At 36.5% G+C, this 20,527-nt stretch overlaps 1 protein-coding gene across 1 annotated transcript in view; it reads right to left on the bottom strand.

Moving 5' to 3' along the window:
- Nucleotides 1-20,010, bottom strand: part of SFT2D1 (SFT2 domain containing 1) — a 150,314-nt gene extending 130,304 nt beyond the window's left edge. The window contains exon 1 of the mRNA XM_053711068.1: nucleotides 19,749-20,010. Within this exon, the coding sequence (XP_053567043.1) occupies nucleotides 19,749-19,811 (63 nt within the window). The 5' untranslated portion in view covers nucleotides 19,812-20,010. The remainder of the gene's footprint in view (nucleotides 1-19,748) is intronic.
- Between the last annotated feature and the right edge of the window lie 517 nt (nucleotides 20,011-20,527).

Below are 20,527 nucleotides of genomic sequence, written 5' to 3'. Positions count from 1 at the left end.
ACAGTACAGTATCTCATTAACATCTGTATGATATTCAAATACATCTCGTAATGTCTGTCTTATATATGGTAAAGTCTTATTAGTGTCCATCAAAAATCTTGAGCCCACCACCCTAACGTATATCTCAACATTTGTATACCCCATATTTGCAACAATAACCCCAAACAACCAACATAAACAAAACAATTTGGATAACATTATATTATACTCATCTGTCCGGAGTTCAGCAAAAGTTCCTGAGTTCCAAGCTTTTTTTTCCCCTCAGAGCCTGGTGAACTGAGTCTGTTAGCGGAGCTCTTTACAGCTCCAACTTTCCTTTTGCAGATTGGTTTTAACTATACTTCGAGTCCTTTTTTAAACAACATCAAGAGATTTCATGTTTTCCTCCTCTTCTCAGGAATTTTAGACCATCTCTTCTGAGCAGTCTGTCTGCTCCTTTCATCGTTACTTGTCGGCGTTTTAAGTTGCTGAAGAGCTGGTACTTCCAATTTTAAGCGTCTGCAGATTTCTGGAATCTCCTCCGGATCTCTAATGGACATCATCCTGTTCTCCCAATTAATGTGCAGAGCGAATGGAAAGCCCCATCTGTATGGGATTTGAGCTTTCCTTAATTGTGAAGTAAGGGGTCTAAGAGCACCTCTTCTCTGTAATGTCCTTGGGCACAAATCTTGGAAGAACTGCACCACATTTCCCTGATGCTTGTATGTGGGTTGTCTTTGTGCGGCTGCTAGGATCTCCTCTTTTTCCCGATATCTGAGCATCCTGATAATGATGTCACGTGGCGGTTCATCACCTTTGGGTTTGGGCCGCAATGCCCTGTGGGCCCTTTCTATCTGGAATTTGCTATCTTCATCTGTGTCGGTTATACCCTGAAATAGGTTGAGCAAATATGTGTTTAGTTCCTTGGGGTTCACCGATTCAGGTACTCCTTTCAGCCGTATATTACAGCGTCGACTTCGGTTCTCCAAGTCCTCAAGTTTATCGTAAATTTCCTCTATATCATGTTGATGAGCACTTGTGTGGTTCATTACTTCATTTAAACCTTCTGCTAAGGCGTCACCATTATCTTCAAGTGTATTCACTCTAGCTCCCAATTCTCCCATCTCCTTCTTGAATTCTGTCAAGCTGCTGGTTACTGTACTTTGCAGGACCTCCATTTTTTCTAGAAGCTTTTCAAAGTTTGTAGATATGTCTTGCTTCGACACCAGATTATCTAGATCTGCCCTTGTTAATGGCGTCTGGTTGCTCAATTCTGTTGTATACCCTGCAGAAGCACTTAGCTCCTCATCTGATCTAGGTGAATTTTGCTCTGGTGATTTTTCACCTCTGTTAGTTCTGAAGAAAATGGGAGCAGTGGTTTGTTTTCCTGCTGCAGCAGTTTTTATATTTCTTCTGGCAGCCATGTTAACAGTGCACTACCTTTAATGAGGGTCACTTATCTTATAGTTAAATGTCTATAATTTTCTTTGCTTAATCCCTTTTTCTTTGACAGAAGGATATGGACCTTAGCGTCTGTGTCACTTAGGGGTTTGTCCCTTCTCAGGGTATTGTCACCGCAGGAATATCCGCCTTATATTGAAAGAGCAGGTTGTGTGCAAGCGCTGCTGCACTATCAGGGCATTTATAGGGCGTCCATGAATCGATCCCAAAAGTTTTCTTTTCTGTATGTACCTTCAATACATGTTTTACACTTTTCTTTGCCAAAAGTTTCAAACTGGGGTCTGCTAGTAGTCAGGGGCTGTCACCGTTATTTTTAATATCCCCCAGGAGGGTTAATGACTGAGAGTTGCTTTTTTCATTTCAGGCCAAGTGCGCTGCAAAACTATGGGGCCGTTAAGGCTGTGTGGGATCCCTTTTAGCGGGGTTCAAAACTGGTCATATGCCTGACCGCTCCTATTGTTTGACTCCTTAAGTTACTTTTATCCCCTTGCTTGCGATCTTAGAGACCGCCGTCTCAGCCGCCCCACGTGGGTGTCCGCCATGATGTCTCACTCACCGCACTTAGCTGTAAGTCCCAGCCTGTTCTCTTGCCACACGGAGCTTCTCGTGGCCGGTTTTTGTGAGTGCAAATGCTTCCCCAGTTGCTCCGGTCAGCGTGCTGTAGAATGAGGGTCAAGTGTTCCAAGTTTATTCAAGCATATCAGCCCTTATGCTCTGTGTACTGCCCGGAGCTTCTCAATCACGCAGCCATTACTTGGCTTCCCCAGGCTCCGCCCATAGTATTTAATTTAAAGTGCCATCCTTGCTCTTTGTGTGTGTGTGTGTGTGTATGTATATATATATATATATATATATATATATATATATATATATATATATATATACATACATACATACATACATACATACATACATACATACATACACACACACACACACACACACACATATAAATCTCAACAGTAGAACAAGAAGAAGAGATAGAGGTTTACAATAAAACCCAGTCAAAGACTGGGAATTCAGCACTCTTTTTAAAAAGAGTGCTGAATTCCCAGTCTTTGACGGGGTTTTATTGTAAACCTCTATCTCTTCTTGTTCTACTGTTGATAATTATTTAATGGGTCTGCACCATATGTACTAAATGCTACAACGGGAGACAAGAAGGCGCCGAAATAGGGTAATATCGCCAATACACTACGATATGCTGTGGTGATAGAAGCAATACTTACAAACGAAGCGGCACTACGGTGTGCCTGAAAAAGCAGACCGGGACCTCAGAGTCGCCCGGAAAACCACACACTGGCAAACAGCAAACCTCCGTCGATCACGTGGTTCGTCTGGCCAATCAGGATCCGATCAACACACACACCTTCCTCCAATCTCAATCAAAAATGATGTAAGTGCCGTACAGGTTGTTACGTAGAAAGCTCCCCAGCTGAAAGATGATCCGCTTCTCAGACGTCTCCTGGTACAACTCCCTTCTTTCTTTTCCCTCTCAAGCGTATTGTGGTCTCATCAGATTACTTTGTAAACTGCAGGATTCTCCCAGTCCTGTTTCTCTGGGCTTCAGCTGCTCACTGAGAGAGACTAAATGCTGACCATCTCACCAAACTTATATATGAGTAGGTTTTTTGTGTATATACTTAAGGATATCCAAATATACACTCACAACACTATTTAAATAATAGCAGTTTTTCCATCCATTTTCTTTAAAAAAAAAATATAAAAAAATATATATACAGTGAAACCTGCTTAAGACGGAATGGCATCGGACAAAGGAAATTTTCCGTCTTGGACAGGTTTCCGCCTTATACAGTTAGGGACTGATGGAGCGTCTTTTGACAATCCAAAATGGCATAATAATGTTACTGTATTGGTCATGAAGCCAGTCTGACCTGCACTGCTGCAAGAGAGTGTGGGAATGGTTTCCTGACCAATCAGGAAGTCGGGTGTGACCTGCTGCCTGGCTTCCTGATTGGCTGGGAAGCCATTTCCATGTTCCCTCGCGGCACTGCAGGTCTCCCTCTGACTGTCAGTTCCAGAATCGGAGCATTTGGGCGCAAATGCTAAGGATCAACACCATATCAGTATCAGTGCATCCCAGAATCAATTTCTTGTTTTGCAAGTATCAAAGACAATACAGTTTTTCTGCTTAATCATTACACCAGTTTTTTTTATTTATTTTTTATTTGGATTTACTTTTTTTTTCTAACAAATTAAATGGGTGAGAAAACATCAGTTGTATACAAACACAGTACAGTATTAAAAGATTAATTGTTGCATCAATTACTGTCTTTCCTCTTTACTTCACCATTGCCAGCTAACCATTCTTACATGATTTTCTCTTTTATTTTTGATAGCTTCATAAATTTGCATTTTGCTTCACTTAAATTTCTTAACGCATTGTTTTACAGACAACTTATCTTTTTTGTAGGCCTCAATCACTTTCACTTTTGCAGCGAGAGTAAAAGTGTTGCACTTTCTAGGAGCCATTCTGTGTCCCACACCCCTTCCGTTTCAGCGTCCGTTCCCACACCCCTTCCGTTTCAGCGTCCGTTCCCACACTACTTCTGTTTTGGCGTCTGTTCCGTAGTTTCAGCGTTCCCACACCACTTATGTTCCAGTGTTGCCACACCCCTTCCGCGTTACATTTTCCGGCTTATCCAGGTAGCTGAACATAATGTATATGCACTTAACACTGGGACTGCATTCCGTTTCCGTGTTGGACAGGTTCCGGCTTATCCAGGTAGTTAAACAATGTAAGTATAACACTAAGTGCCGGGACTGTGGAATATTTCCGTCATGGACAGGTTTCCGTGTTATACAGAGTCCGTCTTAGACAGTTTTCACTATATATATATATATATATATATATATATATATATATATATATATATATATATATATATATATATATATATATAAATCAATGTAAATATTTGCATAGTAAATTAGCACATCTAGGCAAGAATCCCCGCTTGCTTTTCCCAAGAAATACCTCATATACAATGTTACCAATGCACAAGAGAATTCTGGGTAAGTTATGCAAATTAGATATGCAAATTCTCAGGTTTATTTGCTTCAAAAATACTGTTTTAACACAGCTATCCTTTTAACAGGATTATTGCAGCAAATCAGAAATCACTCACTAGACAGCCTGTTTCGTTCTATTTGGAACTCATCAGTAGGAGATAGATTTCTGGTTGCTGCATTGGTAAAGCTATTTTCAAGGTTAAACCAAAATTCATTAAAATTATGGGGGGAGATAAAAAACTGAAATTAAAATCCTCCATGTCTCAAAATTAAATCAATGTAAATATTTGCATACGAAATTAGCACATCTAGGCAAGAATCCCCGCTTGCTTTCCCCCCAGAAATACCTCATATACAATGTTACCAATGCACAAGAGAATTCTGGGTAAGTTATGCAAATTAGATATGCAAATTCTCATCTTCTACAGATGAGTTCCAAATAGAACGAAACAGACTGTCTAGTGAGTGATTTCTGATTTGCTGCAATAATCCTGTTAAAAGGATAGCTGTGTTAAAACAGTATTTTTGAAGCAAAAAAACTGAGAATTTGCATAACTTACCCAGAATTCTCTTGTGCATTGGTAACATTGTATATGAGGTATTTCTGGGGAAAAGCAAGCAGGATTCTTGCCTAGATGTACTAATTTCCTATGCAAATATTTACATTGATTTAATTTTGAGACATGGAGGATTTTAATTTCAGTTTTTTATCTCCCCCCATAATTTTAATGAATTTATATATATATATATATATATATATATATATATATATATATATATATATATATATATATATATATATATATATATAGTTAGACGGAATCGAGCATATTTATATTTTGTGGAGGACGCACAAAATCAAGCCACGTACAAGGTTATCTTGGAAGAAAACTTGCTTCCTTCTGCTCTTAAAATATTCCCCAAATCTGGGGATTGGATGGAGGACCACCAGATTAAGACCCTATCAAGACCTTATAAAAGTAACGTATCAGGTATATTTACCATCATAAAAAAAAAGATAGAAAACTGTAAGAAAATATAACTATAAAAAGAGAGAATTTATGAATAACACACTACACTCAAGCTGACAGGAAAATATCACCTGAGCATCTCTATGTAAAAAAGGAAGATATTTTACCTTATAAGTTCCTCAGCTCAGCAGAGTAAGTTCTGTGTAAAATGTTATACTCAGCTGCAGCCCAGCTGCAGGTAAAAAATAAATAAATGAAGAAATGAACAACAGCCAATCAACATCAGCAGTGCTGAGGTTATGATCTCTTTTACTGTGATCTCATGAGATTTCATTGTAAACTTCCTTACACTGAATAGGGAAATAAGATGAGTGTGCACAAGGCTCAACCCCTTAGCTGTCCCGGGACAGACAAAGTGATTTGCTGCTTAGAAATCCTTTACAATGGGATGTGGCTACTGAGGAACTTTAGAGGTAAAATATCTTTCTTTTTTACATAGAGATGTTCAGGTGATATTTTCTAGTCAGCTTTTTACAGCTATGCTGCATCATTTTCAAGTGTTTAAACATTTGGGTATTATGGACCTTTAAGCAGTTACATTTATACACAATATGCTTTGTAGCTAAATCCTCACCCTTTGATTTAGACATGATGGCAAAACACTTTTTATTTTTGTTATATTTACAAATATCCTCTTCCTCTAATGACAAATAAGTTAAAACAGGAAGAAAACGTGTGTAAAACCATAAAGCATTTTACAACCTCATACTAAAATTTGGGTTAACGAACATAATATATATATATATATATATAATTTTAACGCTGATAATTTAGTTTAGTTTTTTTATGTTTGTGAGGAGTGTTGCCATCCACCAATAAAGCAGAAGACCTGCCAGTGACCAAGGCCCAGTTGCACTTTCTTAGCTTAAAATGAAAATAAACAGCTTTAAAGGGACAGTAAAGTCAAAATTAAACTTTCACGATTCTAATGGAGCCTGAAATTGTAAACAACTTTCCAATTTACTTCTATTATCACATTTGCTTTATTCTCTTTATTAAAAAGCATACCTACAGTAGGTAGGCTCTAGAGCAGGGTTTTTCAAACTTTTTTTCCCCAGGACCCAGTGCCATAATACCTTATACCTTTGCCATCCTATTTTTATGCTTGTTCTGAAAATGTCTGAAGTAATATACAACAAGTAGCAATTTTTGGCAAAGTTACAAAAATGTGTGCATACTTTATTCCTGATTGTAGTCAAACTTGTAAGTGTTGTAAAAGGTAATAACACACACACTCTCATACCACACACTCATACAACAGACAATCATACAACACAAACAAAACACACATTTTCATGTAACACACATACCACACACACACTTTCATATAACACACTCACCCCATACACTCTCTTACAACACACGCCACACCCACTCTCATACAACACACACACCACACCCACTCTCACACAACTCACACACCACACCCACTCTCACACAACACCCCACTCTCACACAACACACACGCCACACCCACTCTCACACAACACACGCCACACCCACTCTCACACAACTCACGCCACACCCACTCACACAACTCACGCCACACCCACTCTCACACAACTCACGCCACACCCACTCTCACACAACTCACACACACGCCACACCCACTCTCACACAACTCACACCACACCCACTCTCATACAACTCACACACGCCACACCCACTCTCATACAACACACACACATACACCACACCCACTCTCACACAACACACACATACGCCACACCCACTCTCATACAACACACACACATACACCACACCCACACAACACACACGCCACACCCACTCTCACACAACACACACACACTCTCATACAACACACACACGCCACAAACACTTTCACACAACTCAAACACCACACGCACTCACACATGCCACACCCACTCTCACACACCACACTCACTCTCACACACTCTCATACAACACACACACTTTCATACAACTCACACACCACAAACACACAAGTCACGACCCAGTAAGCATTATATTGTGACCCAGTAATGGGTCCCAAACAATGGTTTGAAGAACCCTGCTCTAGAGCATAATGCACTTCTGGGAGCTAGCTACTTATTGGTGTCTGCACATATATGCCATATTATGAAAATGTTGTTCAATTTTGTTATGTTGCTTTTACAAGGATGGTAAAGTCCACTTTAAAATTGCATGCTCTATCTGAATGATGAAAGCTTAAACAAATTTCCCAGTTACTTCTATTATCTAATATCCTGATCTCCTTTGTTGAAAAGCATACCTAGGTAGGCTCAGGAGCGGCAACGCACTACTGGGAGCTAGCTGCTTATTGGTGGTTGCACATATATGCCTCTTGTTATTGGCTCAATTAATGTGTTCAGCTAGCCCCCAGTAGTGCAGTGCTGCTTTTTCAACAAAGGATACCAAAAGAATGAAGCAACTTTGATAGTTGTTTAAAATTGCATCTGAACCATGAAAGAAAATTTTTGTGTTTCACGTGCCTTTAAATTCAAAATATTTTTGCATGAAAAAGGATAACATATTTCATGGTGCTCTTTCATATCCATAATTGAAAGGTTTAGTTTTCTCTCCCTTGAATTATCTATAACAACCCATAAAAGGAACATTAAACACCTTGAGATTCTAAAAAATGATGTTTAAAGGGTAATTTATAGTTGAAACATTGCATGCTCTAATTCATTAGAACATGTGACTTTAAAACTAGTGACCCTGAAGTGATATGTGTTTAACCCCCAAATAGTTAACATAGTTGAAGTACTGCTCGGGAGGAAAAAAGAATTGCTGGTCAGGAGTGGAAACTGCCGCTGATCCGATAAGAAGCACTAGTCCCATGACCCAGTTGTGCAGCTTTATACTGCTGCACCTATCACAGGACATTACAAATCCTAAGAGCCAGCGAACCTCAGCTTTGAATTTTTCTTGTGGTTTCTACCCATATCTATACAAATACCCTTGTTTAGCTAAAAAACAAACAAACAAAAAAAACTTAAAAGGGACATGAAACCCAAAATTTTACTTTCTTGATTCAGTTAGAGAATACAATTTTAAACAACTTTCCAATTTACTTCTATTATTTAATTAGCTTCCTTCTCTTGTTATCCTTTGCTGAAAAGGTTTATCTTGGCAAGCTCAAGAGCAGCCAAGAACCTAGGTTCTAGCTGTTGATTGGTAGCTGCATATATATATATACTGACTGTCATTGGCTCACCTGTGTGTTCAGTTAGAAACCAGTAGAGCATTGCTGTTCCTTCAACAAATGATACCAAGAGAATTAAACAAATTAGATAATAGAAGTACATTAGAAAGTTGTTTAGAATTTTATTCTCTATCTGAATCATGAAAGAAAATTTTTGGGTTTCATATCCCTTTAATAAAAATGAATTAATGGTTGACTCATCACTTGAACGTTAATTGTCTTAAAGGAATATGAAACCCAAACATTTTATTTTGCGATTCAGACAAGAGCATACCATTTTTAAACATTTTCCAATTTACTTCTATTATCAAATTTGCTTTGTTCCTATGGCATTCTTTGTTGAAGAGATATCAAGGTAGGTGTAGGGAGCACTACAAGTGCTGCCATCTAGTGCATCTAGCATTCTTGCAAAACGTCTGTCATATGTTGCTACAGACATGGTTAGGCTTCTGAGCTTACATCTCTGTTTTTCAACAAAAGGCACAAAGAGAACAGAGAAAAATTGATAATAGAACTTAATTAGAAAGATGTTTAAAGGGACAGTCAAATCCAAAAAAAATAAAAATAAAAAAAAAATGCCATGATTCAGATAGGGCATGTAATTTTAAACAACTTTCCAATGTACTTTTATCACCAGTTTTGCTTTGTTCTCTTGGTATTCTTAGTTGAAAGCTAAATCTAGGTTAATGTGCTAATTTCTTAGACCTTGAAGGCTGCCTCCAATCTGAAAGCATTTTGACAGTTTTTCACCACTAGAGGGCGTTAGTTCAACTGTTTCATATAGATAACATTGAGCTCATGCTTGTGAAGTTACCCTGGAGTGAGCACTGATTGGCTAAAATGCAAGTCTGTCAAAAGAACTGAAATAAGGGGGCAGTTTGCAGAGGCTTAGATACAAGGTAATCACAGAGATAAAAAGTATATTAATATAACTGTGTTGGTTATGCAAAACTTGGGTATGGGTAATAAAGGGATTATCTATCTATTTAAACAACAAAAATTCTGGTGTTGACTGTCCCTTTAAAATCGCATGCTCTATCTGAATCATGAAAGAAAAATGTTGGGTTTCATAACCCTTTAATATTTTTATGGCTTCTAAATCTGTTTATCAACTCATAAACTATATGATATAAGAAAAAAAGCTTTCCAGTTTTTTTTGCTTATCAAAGTCTAGTTATTAATAAAGGGACGGCTTTTCTTTAATGTGTTTCCAATGATCCATTTTACCTGCTGAAATATATTAAAATTGTTTACACATAGCTCCTTTGACTTTATTTCCACATCTGAAATAGCTGATTTTTTCCCTGTGGTATCCTTACCTATTCTGAAAATTTCTATTACTTAAAGGGACAGTCTACTCCAGAATTTTTACGGTTTAAAAAATAGATAATCCCTTTATTACCCATTCCCCAGTTTTGCATAACCAACATTATTCTATTAATATACTTGTTACCACTGTGATTACCTTGTATCTAAGCCTCTGCAGACGGCCCCCATATTTTAGTTCTGTTGACAGACTAGCATTTTAGCCAATCAGTAACTCCACAGGCATGAGCACAATATTATTTATATGGCCCACATAAACTATTACTGTGTAGTTGTGAAAAACTGTCAAATGCATTCAGATAAGAGGCGGCCTTCAAGGGCTTAGAAATTAGCATATGAGCCTACCTAGGTTTAACTTTCAACTAAGAATACCAAGAAAACAAAGCAAATTTGATGATAAAAGTAAATTGGAATTAGGAGCTAGCTGAGCATATCGAGTGAGCCAATAACAAGAGGCAAATATGTGCAGCCACCAATCATAGGTATCTTCCAATATTGCATTGCTGCTCGTTCAACAAAGGATACCAGAAGAATAAAGCATATTAGATAATAGAAGTAAATGGGAAACTTGTTTAAAATGACATGCTCTATCTGAATTATGAAATGAGATGGCTGGCCTGACCCTATCCACCCCAGTACTTCATAAAGTGACCACAGTAGTCAGTGACATGGTCCACCTCCCATACTGTATATAGTGGTACTGTATAGTGACACTGTTTACCCCCTGCCCCCCCCCCCCCATGCTGTAGTAACAAGGTCTGTAATTTGCTGGTTCCACAAACATACACAAACACACATACATGCATAAATACACACACACACCATACACACACACATAAACACCAATGGGTAAAACAGAAACACTAACCCCTGTAGGCATGTCACACTCACATGATATCAGTGCAGGCAGTGGTAGGTTAACGTTTTTTATTTAAACAAAAAATATTTTTTTTTTTTTAGCTGGGCCCCCACCCTCAGGGGCCCAGTCGCACCTGCGACCTCTGCACCCACTGTAGTTTCGCCCCTGAGTAGAAGACAAAGTGACCTGTAGAACTTTTTAAATGGAAGCTTGAATAAGCCTAGTATCAATATTATTATGGGGTATTAGTACATTCCAGTCGAATGAAATTTTCTCCAGAATAGATGCACCCTTAAAAGAACAAAAAATTGGTAACATGGTGAAACTGGCATATGCCCGTTTTTAACCAACACTAGCCAACTTTCCAAGTTCTCCAAAACCCAGCACCAACCCGATTCATTCATTAACTCTAGAGCAAAATGTCTTGCTTGAAGATATGCAAAGAACTCCTTATTGGAAAGATTACATTATTCCTTAAAGGGACAGTATACACTCATTTTCATATAACTGCATGTAATAGACACTACTATAAAGAATAAGATGCACAGATACTGATATAAAAATCCAGTATAAAATTGTTTAAAAACTTACTTAGAAGCTTTCAGTTTAGCTCTGTTGAAAAGGCAGTTGGAAAGCCCACTGCAAGTGGTAAATAAGACACCCCCCCCCCTTCTTTTGCATATGAAAAGACCCTTTACACAAACAGGAGCAAGCTGGAGAAGGTAGCTGACGGTATTCAAATAAAACTTTGGGGCTTGGTTAGGAGTCTGAAAATCAGAGCAATGTTATTTAAAAATAAGCAAAATTATACATTTTTAAGAAAAACAAACTTTATGGGCTTTATAAATAGATCATCTACAAAACATTTATGCAAAGAAAAAATTAGTGTATAATGGCCCTTTAAGTACACCAAAGGTTTTAACACACTGTCTATCTTTATCTATTAAATGGGAAACCCTATGAAGACCTAGATTATGCCACCTTTTAAAGGGCGCCGAGTGCATGAAATTTAGGGTTCCCCAAAAATGGTAAATAATTAGAAACGTTACAGTCTAAAGCCAGAAGATTGCTGATCTTCCACCAGATCTTCAAAAGGTTTGAAAACTGTTTTGAGCTTTTTTTTTTTTATTTCTTGAGGTACCAATTTGGGTTTGCAATGGATTAAAACTACAGGAAGAAATGGGTAACATGCATTTTTTTTCCAGTTCGTTATCTGTAACATAGTCATTGTAAAAAATCCAATCTGCCACTATACGTGCAAGAAAAGTAAAATTATATAAGCGCAGATCTGGTAACGCAAACCCTCCATATTTTCTAGGAAGTAAAGTTTGGATAAAGAAATCCTGGGGTTTTTATTTTTCAAAAAAAAACTTCTCAGTGCAGTATTAAACAGCCTAATGTGCCTTCCTTTAAGGATTATTGGAAAATTCTGAAGAACATAAAATAATTTCGTGAGAAGAACCATCTTGAACAGAGCTACCCGATCTGAGATGTATAATGGAAGATTTTGCCAGTTTTTTCATTTCTCTTTAATATTTGTCAGAACTGGAGGAATATTAAGAGTATAGGCATTATCTGGATTGGAAGAAATAAAAACACTGAGGTATTTAAATGAATCTGTGACAACCCTGAAAGGTATATTTAGAGGGGAGTCCTTGTTTTTCCTAAGCCATAAGAGCTCAGACTTTGAAGCATTGACCCTGTAACCTGAAAAGGATCCAAATTGATCAATTGATAGAAGTTTAGGTATATTAATTCTAGTATTCGCTAGATACAGGAGAATATCATCAGCATAGAGAGCTATTTTGAGCTCCTTCTTACCTATTTTAATACCTTCCAATTGATGTCTAACCATAATTACTAAAGGTTCAATGGAGACGTCAAAAAGGAGGGGAGAGAGAGGACATCCCTGCCGTGAGAGCATGCAATTTTAAACAACTTTGTAATTTACTTCTAATATCACATTTTCTTAATTTTCTTGGCATCTTTTGTTGAAAAGCAAGGAATTAAGCTCAGGCGTACGCACATGTTTGGAGTACTTTACATGTCAACAGTTTTGCAAGACCACTAGATGGCAGCACCATTTCCTACCATGTAGTGCTCCAGACAATTACCTAAGAATAACATGGGTAAGAAGCAAATTTAATAATAGAAAATAAATTTGAAACTTTTTTTAAATGTTGTGCTCTATGTGAATCATAGAAGAAAATGTTTGGGTTTCATAGCCTTATAATATTGGCTTTCCTAAGGTAGAACACTGCTATACACTTTAATATATTGACTTCCATATCACTTTAAAAGCTTTTAACATTATCAACTGAATGCGGACTACTCACAAAAGAGATATTAGCTCTTTCTCAAAATATTTTGGCAATCAGCCTAACAAAAATCACAAGGAAACACACAACTGAATGAGATCCAAGATGTATTTTATTCTCTGAATTTTTATATATTGCTTTACAGTTTGTTTACCATCCTTTTAACCCTCAGCTGTCAAAGAGGAAGTAACACAGCACTTTCTGGCAACCGCGTGGAAGTTATTTTAACTGCTGGGTAATTATTTGTCTCTTGTTATAGAAAAGTTTGCAATTACTTAGACAAAAGAAAATTCTAAGGGAAAAAATAAATAAAATGTTCTTATCTGTTATTAGAGCAGTTTACTTTGCATGTCTCATTGTATGTGTTTAAACCACACAAATCATGCACAGGAATCACAACAGATTTAGCTCCTGTGCAAGGAACAGCTGTTGAACCAATTAGAAGCAACATTTGCATGTAACTTCCGACTGTGTACTGCTTGGGAACTGCAATGGGACTTTATCTATGTAAGACCTTTTTGCAAGGTTTAAATTTGCAGTTTACACCTTAGTCATCTTAAAGTCTTACATTAGATTAAGCTGCAAATAGTCTCCTGAACCCTTTCTATATCATGCAGCAGGAACAGTAAACATTTTTTTTTTTAAATGAATATTGTTTATGGCCAGTTTGAAATGGCTGCCAAGCTCTGCCCACTGATGACATCACAATCTGGGCTGCATCTATGCACTCTGCTGAAAAGTATTGACAGTCTGTTGAATCCAACTAGTGAGTCTTTTGTGATTGGACACCATATGCAGCCCAGATCATGATGTCATTAGTGGGCTGAGCTTGGCAGCCATTTCAAAGTGGCCAGAAACAATATTAATTTCAAAATATCTGTTTTACTGTTCATGCTGCATGATATAGAAAGGGGTGCAGGAGGCTATTTGCAGCTTAATTTAAGGTAAGATTTAAAGCTGACTAATGTAGACTGTCTCTTTAACAATTAGCAAGGGGCATTATTGCCAAAATAAAATGCTCTAACAACTTATTGTAGACCATGTTACTTGTGCTCTAGAATGTTCCTTTAAAGAGCACATCATCGTACAAAAAAAATCAAATGTTCTAATTTGTTAGAGCATGTCATTTTAGCACTTGCAAACCCTGCAATGCTACATGTTTAACCACTTCAAATGGGTTAAAGACATTTTAGAAGTTCTCTAATAATGGGTGCTTCCATTATGTAAACTAGGTTACAATGCAGGCAAATAAAGGAGAGTTGCTGCACATGTGCAAACAAGTCAGTCAGCACTGGAAGGTGGAAAACTATATAGTGCAACATGAGAGCACCCATAACTAGAGGGAAGCTGGGAATAACAACATTACTTTGCTTATACAGTGTATTTGGTGTTTAATGTCCCTTTAAAGAGCTGCAGAGAACTGCTGAGCCAATCAGGAAAGGCAGCTGCAAAGTTGAGTTGTGCGACTGCTACTGCTGATCGGCTTATCAGCTGGGGACCAGCAATACTCTGCAACTCTCAAGAGGCATCACAAAAGGGGTGAACATATATTGAAACACAAAGCAATTCAAAAGTTGCATGTAATGTTTGCACTATAATGTCTCTAACACTAAAAATTGCAAAACATTGATAAATGTTTAATCATTATACACACAAATATATATATATATATATATATATATATATATATATATATATATATATATATATATATATGTGCTAAAATATATTTTAACATACTACTTATGTACTACATAATATTATTTTGAAGTAGGGAGAAAAACAAGAATTTAAAAAGTAATAAATATAAAAATGTTGTTGTTGGGGTTTAAAATGCAAAACTTATCTGAGTTCCAACAGTATATTTAGTGAAAAGGCAATTGTTAAAGTGTCATATGCAAGAAAAAAAAAAAGTTGGAAAAGTCAACAGGATGTACATTATAAAGGGTGCTGCTTTACAGGAAAAGAATAAACAGTAGTCAGGTGATTTAAAAAAGAGAGAAAATGACGCACTCATTTGTTAGAGCATGTCATTTTATAACTATTGACCCTACAAACTGCTATGTTGAGCCCCTCGCAGAAAACAGCTTATCACGAGCATCAACTGCTGCTGACCCAAACAGCAGTGTTAGTCACACTACCCTGCTGGCTCAGCTGCAGTTTCTGCTTGGAACCAGTTGTTCTCTGCAGCTCCAGAGTGATACTTTACCTATGTGCTTAACCCAGAGTGAGGGCTAAGCACGTAGATTTGCAGAGTCAATAGTGATAAAATTACATGCGCTAACTAATAAGAGTATGTAATTTGTTTCCCTAAATTGACCCTTTAACTGACCAAACTACATAGAGTAGAAAGAAAATCAGAGACTAATCAGTAAAATGGTGCAGGACTGCCCAGATGTATATTTTTGGATAACATAAGCAAGAAATTTAGGATCTCTCTTCTTTGACAGATTTAGTTAGAGGACATTCTAGTGAAAAAATAAATAAATAATGTATGTGTAAACATTAAAACACTATCACTCTGGCAGTGAAAAACTTAAAGGGACAGTCAACACCAGAATTTTTGTTGTTTTAAAAGATAGATAATCCCTTAATTACCCATTGCCCAGTTTTGCATAACCAACACGGTTATATAAATACTCTTTTTACCTCTGTAATTACCTTGTATCTAAGCCTCTGCAGACTGCCCCCTTATTTCAGTTCTTTGGACAGACTTGCATTTTAGCCAATCAGTGCTCACTCCTTGGTAAATTCACATGCATGAGCTCAATGTTATCTATATGAAACACATGAACTAATACCCTTTTAGTGGTGAAAAACTGTCAAAATGCATTTAGATTAGAGGCGGCCTTTCAAGGTCTAAGAAATTAGCATTTGAACCTACTAGGTTTAGCTTTCAACTACGAATACCAAGAGAACAAAGCAAAATTGGTTATAAAAGTAAATTGGAAAGTCGTTTAAAATGACATGCCCTATTTGAATCATGAAAGTTTATTTTGGACTTGACTGTCCCATAAAAGAGATATGAAACCCCAAAAACTATTTTGTGATTCAGACAGAGCATACCACTTTAGAAAAAAGTTTCCAATTTACTTCTATAATTAACATTTCTTCATTCCCATGATATTCTGCGTTGAAAAGATACCTAGGTAGGCATCTGCTTTTCAACAAATATACCAAGAGAACGAAGAAGAAAAAAATATTAGAAGTAAATTAAACTTGTTTAAAATTGCATTCTCTTTCTTAAGCATGAAAGAAAATGTTTGTGTTTCATGTCCCTTTAACAGAGCAGTTTTAAAAACACAAATATATTGCAAAAAAATGCCTTTAATGGTAGTTGAAGTGCACTGTGGTGCATATATAAAACACCAATATTTTGTCATTTTAACAATTTTATTTTAAAAATAGCACACCGCTAAATTTATTTAAAAAAACAGTAGACCATTTCTAATTTAATTTATAAATACATAAAAAGACAGTAAACGTTGTGGACAAAGCAGCCAACAGCTTTACCTAGCACAGGGGCCTACTACATGTAGTGGAATGGTGCCACGGGGCGTGCTATAATTCGAAAGTAAGTCCATGACACACTGTTTAAAAAAAAAAAAAAACTGACCTCAAATTATTTATTTTAACCTCTCTTTTAAGATGGAAGGCTATCTCCTATGTTACATAATTCTGCAAATAGTGCAGAATTATGGAACATTCACCACGTTTACAGTCCCTTTAATTCAGACATGCTCAAACTTTGCCCTCCAGAGGTTTTGGAACTACATTTCCCATGATGATCAGCCAGCTGATATGCAGGCTGAGCATCATGGGAAATGTAGTTCCAAAACTGTCTGCTTTAATTATTCAATTTTCCACTCAATTAAAACTTTTTTACAAATGTTATATATCACCATATATAGAGTCAACAAGATATTTCAAATGCATTACATAGTATTCTAAATTTAACCCCTTAGTTGTTAAAATAGGATAAAGCCGCCCTTCTAGGAAATAAGAATTTTGTGTTAATTTGAAACATATATATTATATGAATGGTTAGATATTTTATATCTATTCATGTACACATTCCATAGTGCAAAAATGAATACATTTTATCTTGTTTTAAAATTGTCATTGAAAAATATACATATAAAATCCTGTGCTGCTATACTACTATGTATGCCATAGAAAATTATACAAAACTGTGTATCATCTATCTATCTATCTATCTATCTGTTTTTGCTTTTTATAGTGTGATATTTCTCCTATTATGATATTTATGCAAACTAAGGTTATTTTCCATACAAAAATAAAATACAAAACGCTTGTCCTGATAAAAAAAAACAAGGTATAAATTTGTGCAGGTACCTCACAGGAAAAAAAACCTAAAATGTATGTGCAAATGTAATGAGGGCCACACAACTAAAATCACCTCCAGCACAAAGGTGTGAAAATGGCTTAGCAGTGAAAGGGTTATACAGTATGTTTGATTACAGTGAAACTGAATATAAAAATCAATAAATACAATGAACTAATAAAAACGCAAATACTATAAACTCAAGGAATTAAAGTGAAATTTCAAGCCAATTATTCTGTTATGTTAAAAAAGACAAAGGATTATGAAAAGTATTATGTGTTCATTCTGAAAGGCAGTAACTGTTATTTGCTGTAAAATATTAAATGAGTAAGGTTAATAATAGTGTGGGCAGATTAAGGTAGACACAGGTCACTAGTTCAAAAACAGGAATGAAAAAACAATTGAATTAACGTTTTGATCTAATATGCAAAGCCAAAAGCATTTACCTATCTTGAAATCAGCATATAATAAAAAAGACATCTCTATGGACATGAATAAATTGGAAATATAGAATAGACGTTTTCTTTTAATTGCAAGTACTCTTTCACTTTATTCCATGCTTTATATTAAAGTGATGGTAAACTTTTCATGTTTTAAAATTTAGGTCCGGAATCTAATTCATATTTTACAGGGACTTTAATTGATCACTTCTAATGAAGATGCGCTGTAACGTACATTTTAATCTAGCTGTGCCATTCTAATACCCAGCAATCTAGCCACCCACTTCAAAACTTAAATTTTTTGGTGAGCGAACACTTTGAACTATTGTCCAATCGGCGCTCTGTCTACAAAAAAAAAAAAAAAAATGCTGTATGGCTTGAGTACTGATTGGAGACCAGTTGAAACCTTTAGCTCCAAAAAAATATAAGTTTTAAAGTAGGGGGCCAGAGCGCAGGGTATTAGAATGCATGGCTAGATTAAAAAGTAAGTTACAGCGCATCTTCATTAGAAGTTGTCAATTAAAGTCCATCTAAATATTGCTTAGTTTCCATAACTTTAATAAACTGATTTTTTTACTTACAATATGAATGGAGTACGGCTAGAGCACTGATTGCAGAGCAGTTGAAACCGTTAGCTCCCAAAAGTGGGTGGCTGGAGCGAAGGGTATTGGAATGGGGCGGCTAGATTGAAAACTAATTTACAGCGCATCTTCATTAGAGGTGATCAATTAAATTGATTGTAAATGTTACCAATGTAGTGCACAGTATATAAAATTAGGGGCACTTTAATTCATTACATTTTTAAGGACCCTTCATTTGTAAAATATTTACCATTTAGTGATGGTAAACATTGCGCCGTTCCAACGCCTGCATCTCATACTTTATTTTGCTGAACGATGACGAATCCAGCTTCATCCAATCGTTGCGCGCCCCATTTGGCATACAGCTCGTGGGGCACACAACGATTGAAGCTGGATTTGTCATCAATCAGCAAAATAAAGTATGAGATGCGAGCGGAGGAACGGCATTATGTTTGCCATCACTAAATGGTAAATATTTTACAAATGAAGCTTCCTTAAAAAAAAAAAAAAAAAATTATGAATTAAAGTGCAACTATTTTTAAGAATAATTGTATATACTGTGCACTACATTGCTAAAGTTTACAATCACTTTAAAGTCCATCTAAAATGTTGCTTAGTTTTCAGACCTGCTTTTAAAACAGGTCAAGTGTAAATTTAATAAACTTTGATATTTTTTTTACTTACAATATGAATGAAGTATCTATTAAACACCACACTTATTATGCTTCATGTAGCACACTGTAGATCTACTGGAGTAAACAAAAAAACCAACATACTATACAACATATATTGAATTATAGTCATTTATGAGTTCATGTGTGTAAACTTGCAGGGATGACCTCCTGTAAGCAACATAAAAAGTTACCAGTTATTCCTGATATTTAAGTGCATGTGTAAACATAAATATTTATCCATAAACACAAACACCAATACAATCAGCTAACATTACAAATTTTAGAGCATGTAAAAGTGAATATACATAATGTGCTGCTACATTATATACAAAGTGTACGTTTACTGTAAACAGGGCGTTCTCATACTCTGAGAATATCAACAGATCTTGCTGAGCATACAACCATCATTACACTAACAGAATGCACTGCATGATCAACACGTGGTATGAGCTAATAGCTTTTATATTGATCAACGCTATGGCTATAGTAAAAAGTATGATCTGTTCTGTACCTGGGAAGTAAGACCCTGCTCTTCATCCTCCTGTCCGGCAAGTACCCTGCGGAGCTTGTCCATGCTTCCCCTGGAATGCCTGTCACTAGCACGCTCACACCAGCAGATCTGTCACACGCACCTATCTCACTAATAGATTCCTCTCCATACACTCAGCCTGAGCACAATTCTATTGACGACTATCTCTGTATCCCACCAATGCACCAGTTGCACCATACGATCACTACTCGCTGTCACTTCTCCCTGTGTAGTCTCTCTACGGCCCCGCCCCAAAACCAGGAACCAACCCCTACCACGTGACACGAGAACCACTACAATCCCTTGACGCCAGCGCGTCATCATTTGGGGAATGTCAATAAAAGCTGCTTCCGCCATCCATTTTCCGGTTTGGGGGATGTTGATTTTTAAGGGATGACGTTAGCGTTTGTTAGTGTCGGTTCCTTTGTTATTAGAACTGAAAGTAACGTTTAGCGGAGAGTTTTTTTAATACTTTCTTTCTTCATTCATTACTTGGTGCTGTATTTTGTAAAAAATATTTAATACAGACGTAAGCGTTTATGGTTACTTAGGGTTCCTGGTGTGCAGCGTGGCGTTTTACTAGTTTATCACGGACTGAGGGGACTTTAAAAAATAATAATAATAGTAATGAAAATTCCTTTATTTACAATGTATAGAGGATATTTTTTTTAATATAAATTTAACAGTTCCTTGCATGCTATACCATGTATAATTGTAAATGATCTTCCAGTATAATTCCATATCATATGATTACACAGACA

This window comes from Bombina bombina, chromosome 4 (genome assembly GCF_027579735.1).
Source record: "Bombina bombina isolate aBomBom1 chromosome 4, aBomBom1.pri, whole genome shotgun sequence".
Taxonomy (NCBI): domain Eukaryota; kingdom Metazoa; phylum Chordata; class Amphibia; order Anura; family Bombinatoridae; genus Bombina; species Bombina bombina.
Note: the sequence above shows the minus strand (reverse complement) of the source record. Positions and strands in the feature narration are given on the sequence as shown.